Raw genomic sequence first — 20766 nt, forward strand, 5'->3', positions numbered from 1 at the left:
TCAAAAGTAGGGCTTCATTGGGTGCTAGGAAGTGCATACCAACTGACACTGTCAGCCCATATATAAGATACTTTCTTTTTCCAGCTTTGGCTTCCAGAGTGAACAGCTGAATGAACCCTGTTTATATCCACCAACTGAGTCTGACTAAACAAACCGTGGTAGAGCAGGACAATTGAGTATTCATGACCCACATATAAGAGAGTTCTTCAGGTGCTAGAATAGAATGTCACCAACATTTACCACTAAATGAAACCAAAAACAATGTGGTGTACAAGATTTTTATATTTTCAAAAGACATAAGGCCTGTATTTGTCCTCAAATCCACTATTTACCTCTCAAACTATTCACAAAAAAATTAATACCTGCATGGAAGGGCCAGACTACAGGGCAGGGAAGGCCACTTTTCCCTAAACCCACCTATCCGTGGGACAGAAACCTTACTATATCCTGGCTATTGCAAGAGTTAAAACTGCAAAATGAAAATCACCCAAAGCCAGCTCCTCCCCATTTACCATATTAAATATTTATGCATTAAACATTAACACCTTAACTTGGGGTTTAATATCTAGACACAATGCAAATTCTCACGGCACTAACAGACAAACCTGAAATACGGCACATCGTGCTGTGGCTGAGACACCTGGCCTTCACCTACTTCAAGCGATGTGACTCCTTCCACGGAAAGGCAATTGGAATTTGTAGTAGACGCTTCCTTTTGATTTAAGCCATGTTCTATGATAAGAAAAAAAAAAAAAAACATAACTCATTAATTTAAAGAACAATTCCTAAAATTAAAGTCCTCATAAGTTTTTTGTTATGTTTCGGCTTTTTGAGACAGGGATTCTCTTTGTAGCTTTAGAGCCTGCCCTGCCACTCGCTCTGTAAACTAGGCTAGTGTCAAATCATTGAGATCCACCTGCCTCTGCCTCCCAAGTGCTGGAATGAAAGGTGTGCGCCACCACTACCTGGCAAGGTATTTTTTAAAATCCTTCATTCAATTTTGAATTTTAAACTTATTTTTGGCCTTAGTCATTTCATTCACATCTCTTCTATTATGGTTGCCAGTATTTGTGTGTCAGTGCCTGTGGAGGTCAGGGGTCATTCTCAAGTGTCATTTTTCAAGCACTTTCTGAAATGGTCTCTCCAGGGCCTAGAACGGGCCAATTGCATTACCCCCACTTCCCCAGAGCCAGTCTCCAGCTCCTGCCTGACCCACATGGAGCTCCATCCTTAGGCTCCAGAGCTTAGTGACTGAGTGATCTCCCAGCTCCTTTTTCACACTTCCACTTTATCCAGGCCCTGGTCTCATCTCTGACATACATGGTGAAAATGAGCTCTACAGGAAGTTCTTCAAGATCGTAAGCCAGAGAAGTGACATCTTAATTAAAACACGGTACCTTCACTACAGATTGCTGGAGAATACAAGTCGTTCCGTAATTTATTTGATTCTTGCTGCGCTGTGTTGGTAGAACAAGTTATATATTTCTGTACCAAGATTTCATTTGCTGCATCTTGAGTTGTAGTGCTAAAAATAACAGCAAAAAATATATTTCACAAAAGTGAATATATATATATATATCTGTATATATATATACATACATACATACATATATACATATATATATATATATATTTATAAAATCAGAAGGATCTAAAAGAAGTTGTATTGCTTTAAAAGAAAAAAAATAAAGTGGACATGCCTCTTGTTTGAGAGTAGGCCTCCTTACACAACTCAGAGTTGCTTTTATTTAATAAATTTCTATCCAGGCATGGGGATACTTGCCCTGAATCCCAGCATTGGGAAGGGGATTGGGCTACTGAAGATGTCTGGTATCATGGAAGCTGGGATCAAAAGCCACTATTGGGACTTTTGTTTGGCTTTGACACGATATCTTGCTATGAAATAGAGGCTGGCCTCAAACTCTCAATCTCCCTCTTTAGGTTTACCAATTGGATGGTTGTAGGCATGTCTCAGCCAGCCTTCACTTATATCCTTAAAAATGCTTAATTCTTGGCAGGAAAATTTTAAACCAACAGTGAGAACAGGCATCTTTATTAAACTAATTATAGTAGGATTCAAAGATGTTGAAACTCTTAGTGGAAGATTTAAAAAAAAAAAAAAAATCAACAGCCATGGATGCTGCTGAATGATTTCTAATAATGTGAGGCCATCTAGTGTTTAAAAGGTGACTTTTACAATCCCGCCTTTTCTTCTGAAGATTCCAAGTGACCCTCTGCTTCCATTTACAAATGATTTTCTGTTACTTGAGGTAGGCTTTTTTTTGAGAGGGAAGATAAGAAGGCAAGGGCTACACAAATGGCTCATGGGTTAGCTCTTGCAGAGGAACCAACACTGATGTAAATACATAAATACATACATACATACATACACACACACACACACACACACACACACACACACACACACCACAGAAGGAGGGGGAGGAGAAATACACATAATTAAAAATCATAAAATAATTTCAAAAAAAAAAAAAAAAAGCAGGCAGGACTGATCTAAAGATGGCAATTTTCCTTTTGTAAAAGAAATAATTACGCTAGGCATTGGTGGTGCTCGCCTTTAATCCCAGCACTCGGGAGGCAGAGGCAGGCGGATCTCTGTATCTCTGAGTTGGAGGCCAGCCTGGTCTCCAGAGCGAGTGCCAGGATAGGCTCCAAAGCTACACAGAGAAATCCTGTCTTGAAAAACCAAAAAAGAAAAAAAAAAGATTTCAAGCCAGGTGTGGTGGGTGATACATGCTTATAATCCCAGCACTTAGGAGGTCAAGGCTACTGGGGCTACAAAGAGCTGCTATCCCAAAAACTTAAGGGGCTGGAGAAAGGGCTCAGGCTACAAGCACTTGCAGCTCTAGAAGAGAATATGAGTTCAGTTCCTAGAATCCACACGGCTGATCACAATACCTGTAACTCCAATGTCAGGGGATTCAGGCCCTCTACAGCACTGCATACATAAATGCAAAACACTCATGTACATAAAAATAAATCTTTACAAAAGTAAAGAAATTATTTAAGGGTTAGAATTAAGTCACCTACTTAAAAACAAAAATCAACATGTTTATGGTGAAGACAATTCATAAAAAATATATCAAAACTATCAAAGACATTATCGTAGGCTTCTGAAGAACTTTTCTCAAAAGAAAAGTTATTTTATGTGAATCATAGTTAGCATACTTTACAAACTAAAAATAGTACAGAAAAAAGACAAGGAAAAAAAGATAGAAATGTAAGATAGGCATTTGTTGCTCCTTTTAGTAAAGTGCTTATTATTAAGATTATTTGTGTATTAGTATTTGTGAATGCTTAAAGATTATATCTTACACTTCTGGTTTTAAAAGGTCCCGGTCACAACTGGGTGTCAAGAAAGTGCTGTCACTTCCATGTCTCATGGGTGCTACTTGATAGGTCTTCAGACCACTTGGTGGCTGAAACACACAATGCGAAGGTGCAAAAGACTTCCTTTCTTTCACTTTCGAAGGAACTGTCATAGGTAAGCTCTCCATCTCTGGGAAGATGCCATCCAGATCCATTCCACTTGTTACATGGGTCTGTGGATCCACACTATTCTCTTCACTATCAGCTTTAGAGGGAATGACCTAGGTATAAGCAGAATAGATTTGGAATTTCTCTTCCAGGAATGCACCCAATCATTAACAAAGAAACACACAAATAGCAGCAGCAGCAACAAACAAGCTTGACAATGTGATGGCTTGAATCTTGTTGAATTCCAATCAGCACAACTTCTGGCCACACCGGTGAGCAACATTTGATAAATAAGGTAGGAAGACTCAGCCTAACTGTGGGCAGCACCATTCTAGCCAACTTAATCTAAAGGAGAAGGCGAGGTGAGCACAGACATTCATTGCTGTTTCCTGACTGCTGCTGACATGGGACCAACTATCTCACAATTCCACAACTATGAATGACTATATCCTTGAACTATGAGCCAAAATGAACCTTTTCCTCCTTAGGTTGCTTTGGTCAGGTATTTTATCATAGCAAGAGACAAAAATAAATACACTCAATTAAAATATATTAAAACTAAAATGTAAAAACCCAACTAACAAAATACACTTTTTAAAAAAGATTTTTTTATTATATATACAATCTTCTGCCTCCATGTATGCCTGCAGGCCAGAAGAGGGCACTAGATCTTGTTATAGGTGGTTGTAAGCTGCCATGTGGTTGCTGGGAATTGAACTCAGGACCTCTGGAAGAGCAGCCAGTGCTCTTAACCTCTGAGCCATCTCTTCAACCCCAAAATACAGTTTTATCAAAATTATAAGTATTATTGCAAGGCTTTTAGAATGAGAAATCTAGTATTTATTGAATGACCTTTGCAAAAAAAAAAAAAGATATATATATGGGGTTGGAGCAATGGTTCTGTTTAGTTGTTACTTGCTATTTAGATATTTTAAAAAAGTTTGATTTATTGAGAGCTGAATTCAAACTCAACCTGGATAAGAATCTCAAAGGCCAGAGTGTCAGGGAAACTAAAAACTAATGATAACATTCAGAGGACTAATAATTTAAAAAAAAATACACTTATTTTACTGTATGTGTACTTGTTTGGGGGTGTTCACACCATAGCATGGGTGGGGTTAGGACACAACTTCCAGGTGTTGGTTCTCTTCTTCATGGGATCCGGGAATCAAACCCAAGTCATCAGATTTGACAAGTACCTTTTACCCACTGAGCCCCACAAAAATCAATTTTAGTAACTCTTCCTTTAAGCCCCAGCTGGCTTTAAAAGATTCACTCTCCATTCCCTATGGTGATATCTTGCTTGTACAAATAAAACCTGTCTGAAGGTCAGAGAATAGAGCTTGCCACTAGCTAATTATAAAGGTCTGTACAGACAAGAAGTAAGGTAGCTGGGTGGAAACAGGAACTCTCTCTCTCTCTCTCTCTCTCTCTCTCTCTCTCTCTCTCTCTCCTCTTCTTCTAACGTAAGGTGTGGTGTGTGGTGGTGGTTTGCTCCTTCTTTCTGATCTCTCAGCATTTTCCTTTACATCTGACTCAGGGTTTTTACTATTTAGACCAATTAAGAACTCCATTTACATTTTGGCACCCAACGTGTGGTGGACATTAATGACATTTAGACTAAGGGACATACCTCCAGACATCTATGGAGGATTTATATTTGACATCAGTAAGGCTCTAGGCAGGTTTCTTACTCTTCAGCATGAGTTTTTGTTTGCTGTTGTTTTTAAAGGTTAAGGTTGCATTGTAGGTCAAGAGACTAGGAACTCAAAATAGTTCCTTAAAAATTTTGTTTTTACTTTTTAATTTCTATGTGTGGAGGTCAGAGGACAACTTGCAGGAGTCAGTTCTCTCCTCCCACCATGTGGGCTCTGGAGATTAAGTTACGGTCATCAGGCTTGGCAGCAAGCACCTTTACCTGCTGAGCCACCTTGAAGGCCCAGTTCCTGTTTTTGGGGGACTTAATTGCTAGACGCTGTTAGGAACTCTAGCTTATTGGTTCTCTACAATTCTGTATAGGAAATTCTGTTAGAACTGGAAAAATAAACTTTAATTATGCAGCTAATTGGAAGCATAAACAAAACCTGCTCTAGCTGAACCCCAAATCAAAACATCTCACCCTATAACTAGTTCTTGTGAAACAGTCCCAGCTGTGATTTTCTATTCTCCATTTTCTCTGTTAATCATTTAATTTTAAATTTACTTATAAAGCTCAGGGTTAGATTAAGACACCAGTATCAGTAAATCCTTGTGCTGCATTATTGTGTCCAGGTTTTAGCATGTGTTCAGGCTCGCCCTCAGAAGTCTGCATGCTTCACTTCAGCTGTGAAAGGACCAAAGAGATGTCAAGGCATTTAGAGATAAGCAGACCAGACCCTGGTACTCTACCTTGTCAGGATTGGCTTCCACCTTTCTGGCAGGTCTTCCTCTACTTGGCCCCACCCTTTCCAATTCAGTCTCTAAAATAAAAAATGAAGTGAGATATCATCTTAAAACAGATAAGCAATGCTACATTAAAGTACTAGATCACTGGGCACTGGTGGCGCATGCCTTTAATCCCAGCGCTCGGGAGGCAGAAGCAGGCGGATCTCGGTGAGTTAGAGACCAGCCTGGTCTACAAGAGCTAGTTCCAGGACAGCCTCCAAAGCCACAGAGAAACCCTGTCTCCAAAAACCAAATAAATAAATAAATAAATAAATAAATAAAGTACTAGATCATTTGGTAAAGTATGAAGAAGGAGAAATAGGAATATACAACTTTGATGATCACCAAGACACTTTATAAAAGGGGACAAAAACAAGTGAAATTTCCTGTCAAATACAAACCATCTGCTTTTCAAAACAAAGATATGTCTCCTTTCTTTTTTCCTGATTACCAAATACATACATGATTATAATGAAGAAAACAGAACCAACAAATCTTTTCACCAACACTAAACCAACCAACTAACCAGAACAGCTGGGCAGCCTGTAACTTCACAGGATCACCAGTACAGGCTAGCCTCAGCTAATTAGTAACTTCACAGGATCACAGTACAGGCTAGCCTCAGCTAATTAGTAACTTCACAGGATCACAGTACAGGCTAGCCTCAGCTAATTAGTAACTTCACAGGATCACAGTACAGGCTAGCCTCAGCTAATTAGTAACTTCACAGGATCACAGTACAGGCTAGCCTCAGCTAACTGGTGAGACTCTGCTCAAAAAAACCAGACTGGCAGCTGGAGAGAGGGTTGAGCAATTGAGAACATTGCCACCTCTCAGCACCCACATGGAAGATAACCATTATCTTAACTCCAATTCCAGGAGGGAAGATGACCTCTTCTGGCCTCTGGGGGCACAAGTCACACATGTGATACACAGACATATACACAGGTAAGACCCACACACATAACATAGAAATAAATCTCAAAAACAAAAGAAAAATGAACCAAAAACAATAAACAGTCTGGAGCAGTAGTTCACTTGACAAAGCCCTGAGTCTGGCTCCCAGGACTCCTGTATGTTGCAGCACCCATCTGCAGTCAGTGCTGGGTCCCCGGAGCTTACCAACCAGCCAGTCTTGCTGAATGGGCAAGCTCCAGGGTCAGAGACTGTACCCCAGAAAGCAAGGTGAAGAGTAACTGAGGAAGCTACCCAGTGTGGACCTACAGTCTACACACAGCCCTCACCCACGACTCCATAACCAATCTGATACTTCAGCATCAGTTTATACTATTTTTTGTTTATTAACACACTGTATTTCAGAGTCATTGTCCTTTTTGAGCTGTTCTTGTTCTTTATAAAGTGTCTTACTATGTGTGTATTTGGTCAGTCTCTTACCATTGACAACTCTTGTGACTGGCTTTCTCGTGGCAGACGAGACTGTTCCAGCCACCGGCTTTGTCCTCTGGGTAGCAACTGATCCAGTCACTTTCCCTGATGACACCATGGGCTGCACAACTAGGAAAAACAATCAGACAGTTTTTTTTTTTGTCCTTGATAAATTATTCCTTTGTCGGCACCAAGTTCATCATCACTGCTAATGTTCCTACCTTTTTTCTCTTTGTCCAATATTTTCTTTTCAGAAGTTTGTCTTTGGCCAGATCGTGTTGCTTGAAGAACATTCTTACTGTCACTCTTTGAAGAGAATTAGGTACTTTGTTATTTAACTGCATAATAAATCAAAACACACTTTTAACTTGTAAGTTGATCTCAAAAGAATCAGCAGTTCAAGACCAGCCTCAAACAATAGGGAGATTCATGAGACTGGGTTACATGAAACCCTATCTCAAAAACAAACAAAAAAACCCCACAAACAAACAAAGAAAACCCACAAAAACAAAGCCAGAAAGGCATGCTGTCACATGCCTTTAATCCCAGCACTCAGGAAACAGAGGCAGGTAGAGCTCTCTGTGTTCAAGGCCATATGCTCACTTGAGAATTCTGAAAACTCTAACAGTAGCTGTGGTTTTCTTTCTCTGAGATGAGTCCTTCTTGTGCTGCCTAGACTGGCAAGCTAACCCCCTGCCTCAGCCTCATGAGGAGCCATGAATGGTGAGTGGCTCATGCACCATAGTCTAGTTAGTTGCTTGGTGGTATGGAGTGTGCCTAACCTGCACTGATGGATCCTTGGCCTCTCTGATTCCCCCAACACTGCTGGGGGCAGAAAAAAAACAAATTACAACAGCAAAAAAATCTCTGAATTTTACATTTCCATTTCTCCTAGGCAGAAAGCTTTTTCTTGGGGTTCCCTCACTTCCTTTAAGACTTCACCCCACTTGTAAGCATCTCAGCAAAGCTTTCCTGAACTACTCCAACTAAAATGTCACTCAATGTCTTCGCTTCCTGCCATCTCCCATCTCCCATACCGATTTTATTTCTAGGCCTACAGTAGCACCAAACCCCCCCAGAATTTTATTCAGTACTGTAAGTATCCCAGAGGCTAGAGAAGTTAAAGGAACATGACAATGTCTCCAATATTAAAAACATGAAACTTAGCTTCTTTACTTGACAAAAAGTCATGCCCAATTCCCACCTAACATACTTAATCCTCTCCCAAAGCCTTCCTTCATTGCTGTATTTAGAGGACCCAGAAATGTATTGAAGTCCACTCTGTGCTTTTCTCACTCTGATCTGCATTTCATGCAGTTAGTTTGCAATGCATACTAGCAGCACAGTAAACAAACAGCAGCATAAAGATGAAGTCTGGGATGGATTACATTAAGAGATGCTTATGCAAAGGATATTGTGAGTGCAAACTTTCTTGGCATCTAGCCAGAAACTGTTCTAAGTCACCACTGATTTTCATACTTTCAATTCAGACAAATAAATCACTATGTCTGCAACTGATTTTTGGTTGAATATGGAATTACAAATTTTTGAAGGGGGAAAACGGTACAATATGTTATTTTCGTAGCAATTATCTTTACACAATGATACCTTAGTGTGTTCCATATGGTCTCTGGCCTTTGATCTTGTAATACGCCCATTGTATGGACAAACCTTTAAAAAGTTAAAAAAAAAAAAAAGATCAATTTAAAAAACAAACAAACAAACAGGCAAAATTTATTCCATGTCTCAGTTTAAAATTGAAACTTTCCCCTAAATTAAGTAGTTATTTGTTTTGTTGCAAAATTAAAGGAATTGACTGTCTGTTTTAAGTTAAAACCATAAACACACCTTTTCTGGCTCAGCTTTCACACTCCTCTGGTCTGCGATGAGAAAGCCAGGTGCAGCAGGTCTGTAGAGCCCCACTTTAAACACGCCTCGCTTAGCTTTCTCTCGTTGCTCTTTCAGTTTTTGAAGTTGCTTTTCTTCTTTGTATTTCTGAAGGAGCTGTTTCCTTTGGTCACTCAGGACCATTTTCTCTGACTCTTAAGGGGAGAAGGGTGTCAAACAACAGTCCATAAAACATTTTAAACAAACTATTACCAAAACATTTTTGGTTGTTTTGGGTCTTCTTTTTTTTTTTCCTTATTTTTCCAGACAGGATTTCTCTCCGTGTAGCCTTTGTTGCTCTGTAAACCAGGCTGGCCTTAAACTCAGAGATCCGATTGCCTCTGCCTCCCAAGTGCTAGGATTAAAGGAGTGTGCAACCACTGCCTGGCTTACATCAAATTTCTAAAAGGACATTTTGTCTAATTTCATTTGCTAAGAAATGCTTTTAATCCTGTCCTGTTAACTCCTTAACACTGTAAAACGAGTTATTTCAAGCTCTAATCAGTTTGAAAACTGTAGTCATTGTGTATGCCTTCATTTGCAAAATTAGAAAAAATATTGGTGCATTGATTATGTCAGGCTGAATCACTCAAAGAACTTTAGAACAGGTCACTTGGTCTGCCTTTTCCTATATTCAACAAGCTTGAAAAATGTTGTTGGTATCTTTTGACATATACCTACAATCTATCACTTGAGAGACAGAAGCAAGAGGAACGAAGGGTCTTGGCTAGCCTGGCCTTAGCAATGCCAGGCCAGACAGGGCTATCTATTGAGACCTGGTCTCCAAAAACAAAAGGTTCTTTTGGGAGTCTACAGTTCAGCGGAAAGCACTTGCTTGTCTGCCTAGCCTGGGTGAGGCCCTAAGTTCAATCCCTAACACTTTGCAAACAAAACAAGTCTTTGGGAGTGATGCCATTCACACACAAAGTCCAAGAGGACAGCCTTCCTCACTGGGGCTCCAACTTTGGAATATACCAGCTCTTCCATTATTAGCCTTGCCTCCTTAGCCTCAATTTGTCTCTTAGCAACAATCCTGGGACTTACTACCTTGTTCTGTCCCTCCTTCACAAGTTTGCTGACCTCTGGTCTAAGAAGCATCATACCTTGGCCATTTCTTTGAATTTCATTTTCTCTATGAAGAACTCCCCCCATGTAAATTTTATAAGCTTTTCTGTGAACTGTCTCACACATTAATTAGGTTCTTAGACCCAGTTCAAGCCCACAAAAGATGTGGGCCCTTGATGGGATTTTTTTTTGTTTTTGCTTATTTCAAGTTTTTCACTTATTCCTAACCCCCACGTTTTGCTAGAGTAGAAATTACATCTAAGGGTTTTATTAGACTCAAGTTCAATCTTTGAAGCAAGAATATTATCCTAGGTGATATTTCCATTCTCTTTTGAACCCATTCCTATCTGGCTTTCCTTCACTCTTCCCAGCTTTCAGTCAGGGTCTCACTATATGTCTTTAATATGCTTCTGCCTCCCGAGTACTGGGATTAAAGGCATGAGCCACCACAGCAGGCCCCCAATTATTTTCTTAAAATCATCTCTCCTTACATGCCTAATAGGCATAACTTCAACATGTCCAACAGCAGGCAGTATTTATATATTTGTGCATACATACATATAAATGCATATGTATTTAATAATAATATAAGGCTATCAACTGGGGGGGGGGTTCAGGAGGGTTTGGAAGGATGATACCTAAGAACTGGAGGGAGGAAAGGGAAGGGAAAATGAGGTAATTCTATTTTAATTTAAAATTATTTTTTGTTTTTGTTTTTTTGAGACAGGGTTTTTCTGTGAAACCGTCCTGGCTATCCTGAAACTCATTCTGGAGACTAGGGTGGCCTTGAATTCAGAGAACCACCTGCCTCTGCCTCCCAAATGCTGGGATTAAAGGCATGTGCCACCACCACCTGGCCAAAAAGGAAAAACATGTCCAAAATTGAACTCTTAATTTTAAAATACCCTTTCCTAAAACTATTGTCTGCTACAATATTCACTCTGTATTTCAGTTGTGTTCAGACCACAAAAAAAGTCTCTAGGCCTTTTCTATTTCCTGAAAACTCTGTAGATAGGTAATTCTCTCTCTCCAAACAGGCCCAGTTCCTTTTTTCTTCTTCAAATATGTACTATTCACCTCAGATGAGAAGAAACAAAAACCGGCAACTATTTTGTTCAGCTTTTGCCCCTCACATTTCTTCAGAATCACAAAAACGACAAATTTGGAAGAGAGCTGGACATGGAGGCAGACTTTAATCTTCTAGCCCCAATACCACCTTTTATAAAACCAGGTTCAAATGCACTGGGTACACAGGCCACACTGATCCTGAAAAATTATAAAATAAAACTTCTAGGGGCCAGGAAGACAGCTCAACGACTGAAATGTTTGCTGAGCAATACTAACAACATTGACTGTGATCTCTGGAACCAATATAATGGTGGAAGGAGAGCTAAACTCCACAACACTATCCTCTGATCTCCACACACACAAGCCCGAGTATGTGAACCACAAGCATGCCGGAGCCTGTGGAGATCAGATGCCCTGGAGCTGGAGTTGCAGAGGGTTGTGAGCCTCCATGCCAGGAACTGAACCCAAGTCCTCTACAAGAACAGTAAGCACTCTTAGCTGTTGAGACATCTCTCCAGACCCACTTCAACTTACTTGGAAAAGTACTTACAATAATGAAAGGTCTTTACTTACTTGTTTTGGTACTGGCCTTTTCTGAAGCGAGGTCTTGCGACACCTCATGTATATTAACAAGCTCTTTCCCTTCCAGTGGAATGTTGGCATCTCTCAAGCCCAAGTACCTGTTTCGTTCATACACCTTGTATCTGTTTTCCTTCTGAGATATTGACTTCCTGTGAGCAATGCTAGTTCGAATCATTTCAGTGCTTAAATCTTTCCGAAGCCGACTGGCAAATTGGGATAAAGGCATCCTGTTAAAAAAGAAAAATAAACACCAACTTAAATGGATTTTCATTTTATTATTTAAAAAATTAAAATCTGCCGGGCGGTGGTGGCGCACCCCTTTAATCCCAGCACTCGGGAGTCGGAGACAGACAGATCTCTTTGAGTTCGAGGCCAGCCTGGTCTACAAAGTTACCTGTCTCAAAAAAAAAAAAAAAAAAAAAAAAAATATATATATATATATATATATGTATATATGTATATATACATATATACATATATATATATATGAATTAATTAAAATCTGAGACTAGGCTGTGGTGGCTGGCTCACCCTTGGAATTCTATCACTTGGGAGGCTCAAGCAAGCATATCATTGTGAGTTTGTGAACAGTCTAGGCTAAAGAGTAGGAGCCTGTCCCAAAGACCAAAATAAATAAAAAACAATTAAGATTTCAGTCCATCTCTTATATCACTGTGCGCTCCCTTGAAATGAAAATATTAAAACACACAACCAAATAAAAATGAGTAAATATAGAAGTAGAAAGTATTCAAAAACAAGATACCAGGACCTATTTGGGGTTTCCCAGGAGGAAGCTACTCAACAGATAAAAATGAAGCCGAGAACAACTGTAATCTAGCATAGAGACAAGAGGTACCATGTAAAGTAGCAACAGAAAAAGTAAGGAACTATGTTGCAGAACAACTTTCTTAACCTTCCTCTGTGATGAATAAAAGAACCTCTGCCTTTCTTCTCAATTCAAAAAGCAAAAATAGTCTGAGGAGAGGGCTCAGTCCATTAAGTACCTGTCACTCAACCACAAACACCTTAGCTCCTCTCTAAACACAAGGGGTGGGCACAGTGGCACACGTCTGTAATTCCAGTCCTTATCTGAGCAGAGACAGGCACTTAACCGAAGCTCTTATGCCAGTCAGCCTAACTGAATTAATGAGCTCCAGCTTTGATGAGAAACTCTGTCTCAAGAAACATGGAAAGAGAGCTTTTAGTTAGGATTTCTATTGTTGCAACAAAACGCCCAGACCAAAAAGCAAGTTGGGGAGGAAAGGGTTTATTCAGCTTACACTTCCAGATCATAGTGCTTGACTGGAGGAAGTCAGAACTCAAGCAGGACAGAAAGCTGAAGGTAGGAGCTGATGCAGAGACCATGGAGGGGTGCTGCTTAATAGCTTGCTCCCAATAGCTTGCTCCCTATAGCTTGCTCAGCCTTTCTTATAAAACCCAGGACCAACAGCCCAGGGACAGCTCCACCCAAAATGGCTGGGCCCTCACCAATCACAAATTAAGAAAATATCCTACAGCTGGATCTTATGGAGGCATTTTCTCAATTGAGGTTCCCTCTCAGATAACTCTAGTTTGTGTGTCAAATTGACATAAGACCAGCCATACCCCAAAACAGCCGGTGGTGGTGGTGCATGCCTTTAATCCCAGCACTTGGGAGACAGAGGCAGATGGATCTCTGTGAGTTCAAGGCCAGCCTAGTCTACAAAAGCTAGTTCCAGGATAGCCTCCAAAGCCACAGAGAAACCCTGTCTCAAAAAACAAAAAAGACTAGCAGGACAACTGACTCCTTGTCAGTTTGACAAGCATATCACTATTAAATCATAACCTTTCCTTTCTTATTCATCTCCAATATCTCACATTAAAAACATAAATAACTTTAAGAGGCCAGAGTCTTGCCAGGTGGTGGTGGCTCATGCCTTTAATCCCAGCACACAGTAGGCAGAGGCAGGTGTAAATTCAAGCTACACAGAGAAACCCTGTCTCAAAAACCCAAACCTAACCAAAACAAGAACAAAAAGTCCATAGTCTTTACAAATCCAAACACATTCAAATTTCAGTCTCTTTAAAATATGCAATCTCTTTACAAATCCAAAATCTCTTTTAAAAGTTCAAAGAATTGAAATGTAAAAAGTAAATTAATAAAAAATATTGAAAAAATGTTCAAAGAATTTCAGCTGTGGACTCTTGTAAAAATAAAAATTAAATGCTTTCTTACTTCAAGAGGGAAGAACCTGTCACAATCACAGTCACAATCAAACCAAAGCAAAACCAAACTCCAAGTGTAAACAACACAATGTCCAACGTCTGGGATTCACTCGCGATCTTCTAGGCTCTTCCAAGGGTCTTGGCTGACTTCTTAAGCTCTGTCTTCTGCAGCATACAAAGCTTGTCTTCCAAGCTCTGGCTAGCTCCACTCTACTGCTGCTGCTGTTCTTCGTGGTCCTATGGTACTGGCATCTCTAAAGTTCTGGGGTCTTGTGCTGCAACTGGGCTTCACCGTCACCAATAACCTCTCATAGGCTCTCTTAAGTTTTCCTCATGACTCCTTCGATCCTGGGTTTTCAACAGATGTTGAGGCTGCACCTTCACCTATGGACCGATGGCCTCTCCTGGCCTGTCACAGTGCCAAACCTCAGCGGCTCTCCACGACCCCTACAAGCCTTCAAAACCAGAGGCCTAAAGTGGGGTGCTGGGAAGTGAACCTCTGCAAGATCAGCAAGTGCTCCAACGCTGAGCCATCTCTCTAGATCATCTAAAGTTCTTTTTGTAGCCCAGGCCATTCTCAAACTGGCATGCATCCAAGGCGGACCCTGAACTCTCGGTCCTACTTACCTGAAGCAGCTTCTGGCCACGTTCCCGCACGCTCCCGCCACAGAGAAACCTCCGCTGATCCGCAGAAGGAACCCCTAAAGCCGCCCTGAACTGAAACTTCCCGCGGCCGACCACTGATTGGAGGGACATTTGCCAACACTTCCGGAAGTCCCGCCCCTTCCCCTCGGACTAGGCTTACGATAGGTTGGTTCTGTGCGACTTTTGAATTGTTTGGAAGGAGTGCGATGAGGGCTGCTGTAAACAGGCTGACCGCCGGTGAGCATCAGGCTGGGTGGAGCGGACGGGAGGGGTGAGGACGGCGGGAGGAATTTTCTTCTCGCCTCTCCAGGTTGTTTTTTTTTTTCCTCATTTCCTTTCATTTTAAGAGATTTTTTTTTCTTTCTTTTTTGGTGTTTTTCTATTTTTTGAGACAGGATCTCACCATGTCGTTCTGGCCGTCCTGGAACTCATTATATAGACCAGGCTGGCCTCAAACTCACAGAGATCTATCTGCCCGCCTGTCTCTGAATGCTGCGATTAAAGGCGTGAGCAACCACGCTTCAGAAAGAAAAGTTTTAATAAGGTTAACTGAGATAATTTATTCTATTTCTGCTTCCAGCTGACGTAAAATTAAGGAGCTGCCATTGAGGTCAACTTAGAAACAACAACACACATATAAACCAACATGGGCTAAACTCTTAAGATAACAAGGAAACAAAAATCCTGGGCCGGTGCAGCTATGCTGACCTTGTGTTTATAGGGTGGCCTATAGACACTGGATGATACATTAGGAAAGCATCTATGAGAGTTCGGCTTTTGCTTTTCTCTGCCAACCACTTGGTACAGATTATGTCTGTTCCTGTAGCTGCAATGAGTCCTCTAGGACACACGAAGAGAAAAATGAAAATAGATAATTGACATAATATTTCTTATTTAAAAATGCTGAGACTGGGGTCTGGAGAGTTGGATTCGCAGTTGGAAATGCTTTCATGCTCTTACAGTGGACCCAGGTTCATCCCCAGCAGCCACATGGTGGCTAACAACCAACTGTAACTCCAATTCCAGAGTATCTGTCACCTTTTTCTGACCTCTGGGGGCATATATGGGATGCATATATATATGCAGGCAAAACACTCATGCAGAAAATCAAATCTTAAAACATTTAATAAATCAATTTTGTTTTGTTTTTAGAGGAAAATGCTGAGCCCAGACTTGCTATGGTGGTACAGAATTTTAATCCTGTATTCTGGAGGTCTGGGAGTTCCAGGCCAGCCTGGTCTTCATAGTGAGTTCCAGGCAAGTCAAGGCTACATAGTAAGATCCTATCTCAATTAGAACACAACTATTGGCCAGGTGGTGGTGGTGCACGTCCTTAATCCCAGCACTCGGGAGGCAGAGGCAGGTGGATCTCAGTGAGTTGGAGGCCAGCCTGGTCTATAGAATGAGTTCCCGACAGACAGGGAGGGCTGTTACACAGAAAAACCCTGTCTCAAAAAATCAAAACAAAAACCTAACTGTTAGGAACATAAGTGAAACTATTTTGTGTGATTTGGAATAATGTTAATACCTATTAGACATGAGCTTGCCAGCAGGTAGCTCTGATCAGAGCTGGACCTCAGAACCTAATGTATGTTAGTAAACCCAGCCACTTTGTAACTCAGGTAGGAGCCAAACCCAAGGCAGGCCTAGGTATGCTAATAGGCCTAGATATGCTAATGACCTAACCACAAGGTGGCCTTGATGTGTTAGTGAACCATCTCCAATATTTGAGCCCCAAAGCCCAAAGTTACAGCTCAATGAAGTGATACAAAAACTGGATCTCCGGAAATGGTCTCTAGGATCTCACCGCCATACTCCTGAGACAGGGCTTCTCAATCCTCTGCATTGATACCCCTGGGTGAGATGACTAGAGATTAGAACCTGAATGTGGCCCTGGTGTCAGTGGCTGTTGAACTTCCACTTCGGGCACAGTCCCTGGGCTCACACTTGCCTGCCTGTCAATGCTATCCATGGGCCTCTACTCTCAGTGGTCTGCTGGACCTCCACTGGTACCATCCTCCCAGCCTGTCAATGCTGAAAGACTTCACAGCTGACATGGGTCAAGCCAGCAAACCTCCCAAAGCATCCTCAGCAGAGAAGATTCCCCAGAGGAAGCCTGCAGCACTTCCTGCCCATGTTCTCCACTTGGTGAGGTGTCTGCTTAACTTTTATATTAGGATGGTATTATAAGGAATGTTTGTGTGAACAAAATGAGCCTATTTGAAAGACAAATTTCGTGTGGACATACTTATTGCCAACCGCCTCACAGCCCACAGGCAGTGCTCTCTGCAGAAACAAAACAGATTTTGTCTTTAGAATGTTGACATGGGGAGTAGCTGGAGAGATGGCTCAGTGGACAGGAGCACTTGCTGCTACTGCAGAGGACTGGAGTTTAGCCAGAACCCATGTCAGACAGCCTGTGTAACACCAGTACAGGGGATGCAATACCTTCTTCTGGCCTCCATAGACACCCAGACAAATGTGTACATATCTACACAGACATACACACATACACATAATTAATAATGAAGTAAGAATTTCAAAATGGATAGTGACCTTACTCCTCTCAGGTTACTATTAGTTATTGGAAAGTGTCAGAGGAGGGAGAGAGTCACTGTCTTTCTTTGGTACCCACTGGTGAGTACACCATGGATGACCCTGGTTATACTTAAGAAAGGGGATGTCACAAAACAAAACAGAAAGACCCAAACACATGAAAGAGATTTGTAGGGACAATATCAAGGGAGAACATTCATTCGTTAAAACCTTTAATCAGTATCTCTTGACAGTGAAATACAGGTGAGGAAGAAAATAAAACAAGGTGTAAGAGGATAGACCAAAACTCCTGCTTACAGGTGTCTTAGTTATGGTTCTATTGCTATGACCAAGGTAACTCATAAATGAAAGCATTTAATTGGAACTGGCTTACAGTTCCAGAGGTTAGTCCATTATCATCATGGCAGGGAAGAGAAGCATGGTGGCACACATGGTGCTGGAGCACTGGCTGAAAGCTTTACAGGCAAAAAGAGAGAGACTCTGCTTACTACTGGCTTGCTCCTTCTGGCTCACTTTGTTCACTTCCTTACACATCCCAGGACTGCCTGCCCATGAATGGCACTGACCACAGGAGTTAGACTCTCCCACACTAAGGAAATGTCCTTCAGACTTGCCTATAGGCAATCTGATGGAGGATTTTTCTCAACTGAAGTTTCCCTTTTCAGATAATTCTTACTTCTGAGAAGTTGATAAAAACAAATAAATAATAACAAAACAACAACCAGGACAGAAACTTTACATATATCTATTTTTTTATGTCATTGCAAACATAGCTGGAGATATAGCTCATTTGGTATAGCTTTTTCCTGGTGTGTATAAGACCACAGATTTAATTCTTAGCAAACCCAAAGAAAAAAAAGTGTAGAAAAAGTTGGACCCACTAAAATTTCAAACTAAGTGTTTATTTATTTAATGTGTATGGGTATTTTGCCTGCATGTGCATGCTAAGTACTCTCAGAGGCCAGAAGACGGTGTCAGATCCCCTTGAACTGGAGTTACAGATAAATGACTCATCATTTGGGTCCTGGGAATTGAATCCAGGTTCCTCTGCAAAATCAGTGAGTGGTCCTAATTGCTGGGTCATCTCTCTAGTCCTTGAAATTACCAATTAAGAGGATAGAAACCATTTCAAATATATAAATAAATAAAGACAGTAACTATAAATGCTAGTAAACTAGCAATTTGATGGTAGATTTTGTTTAAATATCTAGAATTTGCCGTTTACAAGATATAGTCTCAAAACCCAAGGATGTAAAGAGTCTGTAAAACGATAGTATATATAACTGCAGACAAATAACAAAAGGAACCTGGGAAGGAGTGCACAGAGGTCTTGGCTGTCATCATAGCTAAAAGAGGAGGCTAAGGCAGGGAGGTCTTGAATTTGAGGCCAACCTGAGCTAGGAAACATTATCTCAAATGAAACAGACAAACAAAATCTTTGTTAGAGATTAAAGGGGTCTTGGTACAATGATAAAAGTTCTAGTTTGTCCACCATAAAAAAAGTTCATGCTGGTGAGATGGTTCAGTGAACAAAGATGCCTGTTGCCAAGCCTAACGGTAGGAGTTTGATCCCTGAGTCCTGCATGGTAGGGAAGAACTGACTCTGAAGTTGTCTTCTGCTGGGGTCTCTGCAACCTTCAAGGCAGCAGAGAGATGAATGTTTAGAGGCAAAAATGCAATTCAGAGCAAAATGACTCAATAGCCAATGTTGGTTCAAACTTTGGGCATTGTTTATTTTAGGTTTATTTAAATACAACACAATCTGGTAAAAAAAATTATTCTTGTGATGATTAATTCAATCCCATGGGCACACCAAAGCATACCCAAATATTGTTAAGGAACAAAGTAAGCTGTATACTGATCACACGTGACTACATCAAAACTTCGTAAAGGGTATGTGACACCTTCCATAAAGATAGACATAAGGATAGATTATACAGAAGCAAGTTTACCAGGTGGGTCTGGAGGATGGTTCCACTGGAGAAAGTCTTCAGCCACACCTATTTCACAACAGTCACCAGGCTATAAAGTACATCAGCTCCAGCCTTCCAAGCAGAAGACAGATTTTTGAGTCCGTCCTTTGAAGGAAAAACCCTGTGTGCTTAACATTGCAAATTCCCCCGTGCATGTCTGTGAGCATGAAGACCTCCAAGCTCCCTACAGTTAGTTCTCAGACTTCCATATATGTACCAGTGTTAGTATTCAGGAATGTACACTGGCCTGCCCTTGGGGCCCCGACAGGATACACCCTCAGCTGCAGCCACTAAGAGCACCACCTGTGCATATTCAGAGTTCCCTTTTAAAAAGGGCCCTGCTCATCTCCAATCTTCCCTCCCACCCCACCCCTGCTTCTTTGTCTCTCTGTATCTCCTTCTCTCTCCCTTTCTGTCACTCCTGTTCCCAGAGGTCTCCCCTTTCCACTCCCTGCTTTTCCCATTCACTTTCCCCCAGTAAAAAAAAAACCCATCCAAGCTCTGTCCCATGGAGTCTTTCTCTCTTGTGCCAATTTTTAAAATTACAACAATCATGGCATGCATGCACCTGGCATGCATGCACCTGGCATGCATGCACCCACAGTTCTACACCACATAACACACACAGATGAAATGAATAAAAATGTGTTGTGGGGTGTCCACCTGAGAAGAATACATAGGTTTAAACCAATAGACAGTCTTTATTAGCCAGCTGGTGACTACACTATGTATTCAGGGTCCCAGTGTAGTCCTGAGACTTTCTCAGGTTGAGTTTTTAAGCACAAAAAACATATCCTAGGTTGACATACTTCAGTGAAAAAGAGCGGTTAGCCAAAAGAACTACAGAGGCCAAAAAATAAGGTTATACATTTAGAGACTTTCCCAGAACTATGGACTTGGATAGATTACATCTTTCTTTACGTTTTTTTGGCAGGTGGTACTGTCTACATGCTGAGTATTATGGCCTGAATGGCGCTTCCATCATGGAGTCAGTTGTGCTAAAATCTGGGAGCCCATGAAAGTCTGGGGCCTGTTACAAATGTAATAAAAATGGTACAATTGGATCAAATAACATGATTGCCTTTGACTAAATGATTTTCTTTTCCAAAAGACTGCAATCTCACTGATGCTGTTTTGTTACTCTTGTTAATTTTTGTTACATTATAAGCAAGTTATACTTATAACTTGTTTTGGAGGAAATGGCTCACACCTTTAATCCCAGCACTCGGGAGGCAGAGGCAGGCAGATCTCTGTGACTTTGAGGCCAGCCTGGTCTACAGAGCGAGTTCCAGGACAACCTCCAAAGCAATACAGAGAAACCCTGTCTCAAAACCGCCCCCCTCAAAAAAAAAGGCAAGGAATTTTTCAACCCTGTATATTTATTTGCTTATCCTTTGTGTGCTTGTCGGCAAATACACCATGATGCACATGTTTAGTGCAAAGGACAGCTTATAGGAATCCGTTTTCTTTCACTCTG

At 41.1% G+C, this 20766-nt stretch overlaps 1 protein-coding gene and 1 long non-coding RNA gene across 2 annotated transcripts in view; one reads left to right on the forward strand and one right to left on the reverse strand.

Annotated features, from left to right (window-relative positions):
• The window catches only part of Dlgap5 (DLG associated protein 5), a 33296-nt gene extending 18432 nt beyond the window's left edge, over positions 1-14864 (reverse strand). Inside the window, exons 1-10 of the mRNA XM_027386546.2 lie at positions 14743-14864; positions 11902-12137; positions 9157-9350; positions 8917-8979; positions 7530-7614; positions 7318-7437; positions 5887-5957; positions 3337-3611; positions 1398-1525; positions 606-732 (exon numbers count right to left, since the gene is read on the reverse strand). Coding sequence (XP_027242347.1) covers positions 606-732; positions 1398-1525; positions 3337-3611; positions 5887-5957; positions 7318-7437; positions 7530-7614; positions 8917-8979; positions 9157-9350; positions 11902-12136 — 1298 coding nt within the window. The 5' untranslated portion in view covers position 12137; positions 14743-14864. The remainder of the gene's footprint in view (positions 1-605; positions 733-1397; positions 1526-3336; positions 3612-5886; positions 5958-7317; positions 7438-7529; positions 7615-8916; positions 8980-9156; positions 9351-11901; positions 12138-14742) is intronic.
• A 50-nt stretch (positions 14865-14914) lies between these two features.
• On the forward strand, positions 14915-20361 carry LOC113832199. Its single transcript, XR_003479393.2, has 3 exons — positions 14915-14997; positions 16749-16908; positions 20224-20361. It is a non-coding gene; the product is annotated as an uncharacterized LOC113832199 (long non-coding RNA).
• Positions 20362-20766: the final 405 nt, after the last annotated feature.

The sequence above is a fragment of the Cricetulus griseus genome (assembly GCF_003668045.3).
Source record: "Cricetulus griseus strain 17A/GY chromosome 1 unlocalized genomic scaffold, alternate assembly CriGri-PICRH-1.0 chr1_1, whole genome shotgun sequence".
Taxonomy (NCBI): Eukaryota; Metazoa; Chordata; class Mammalia; order Rodentia; family Cricetidae; genus Cricetulus; species Cricetulus griseus.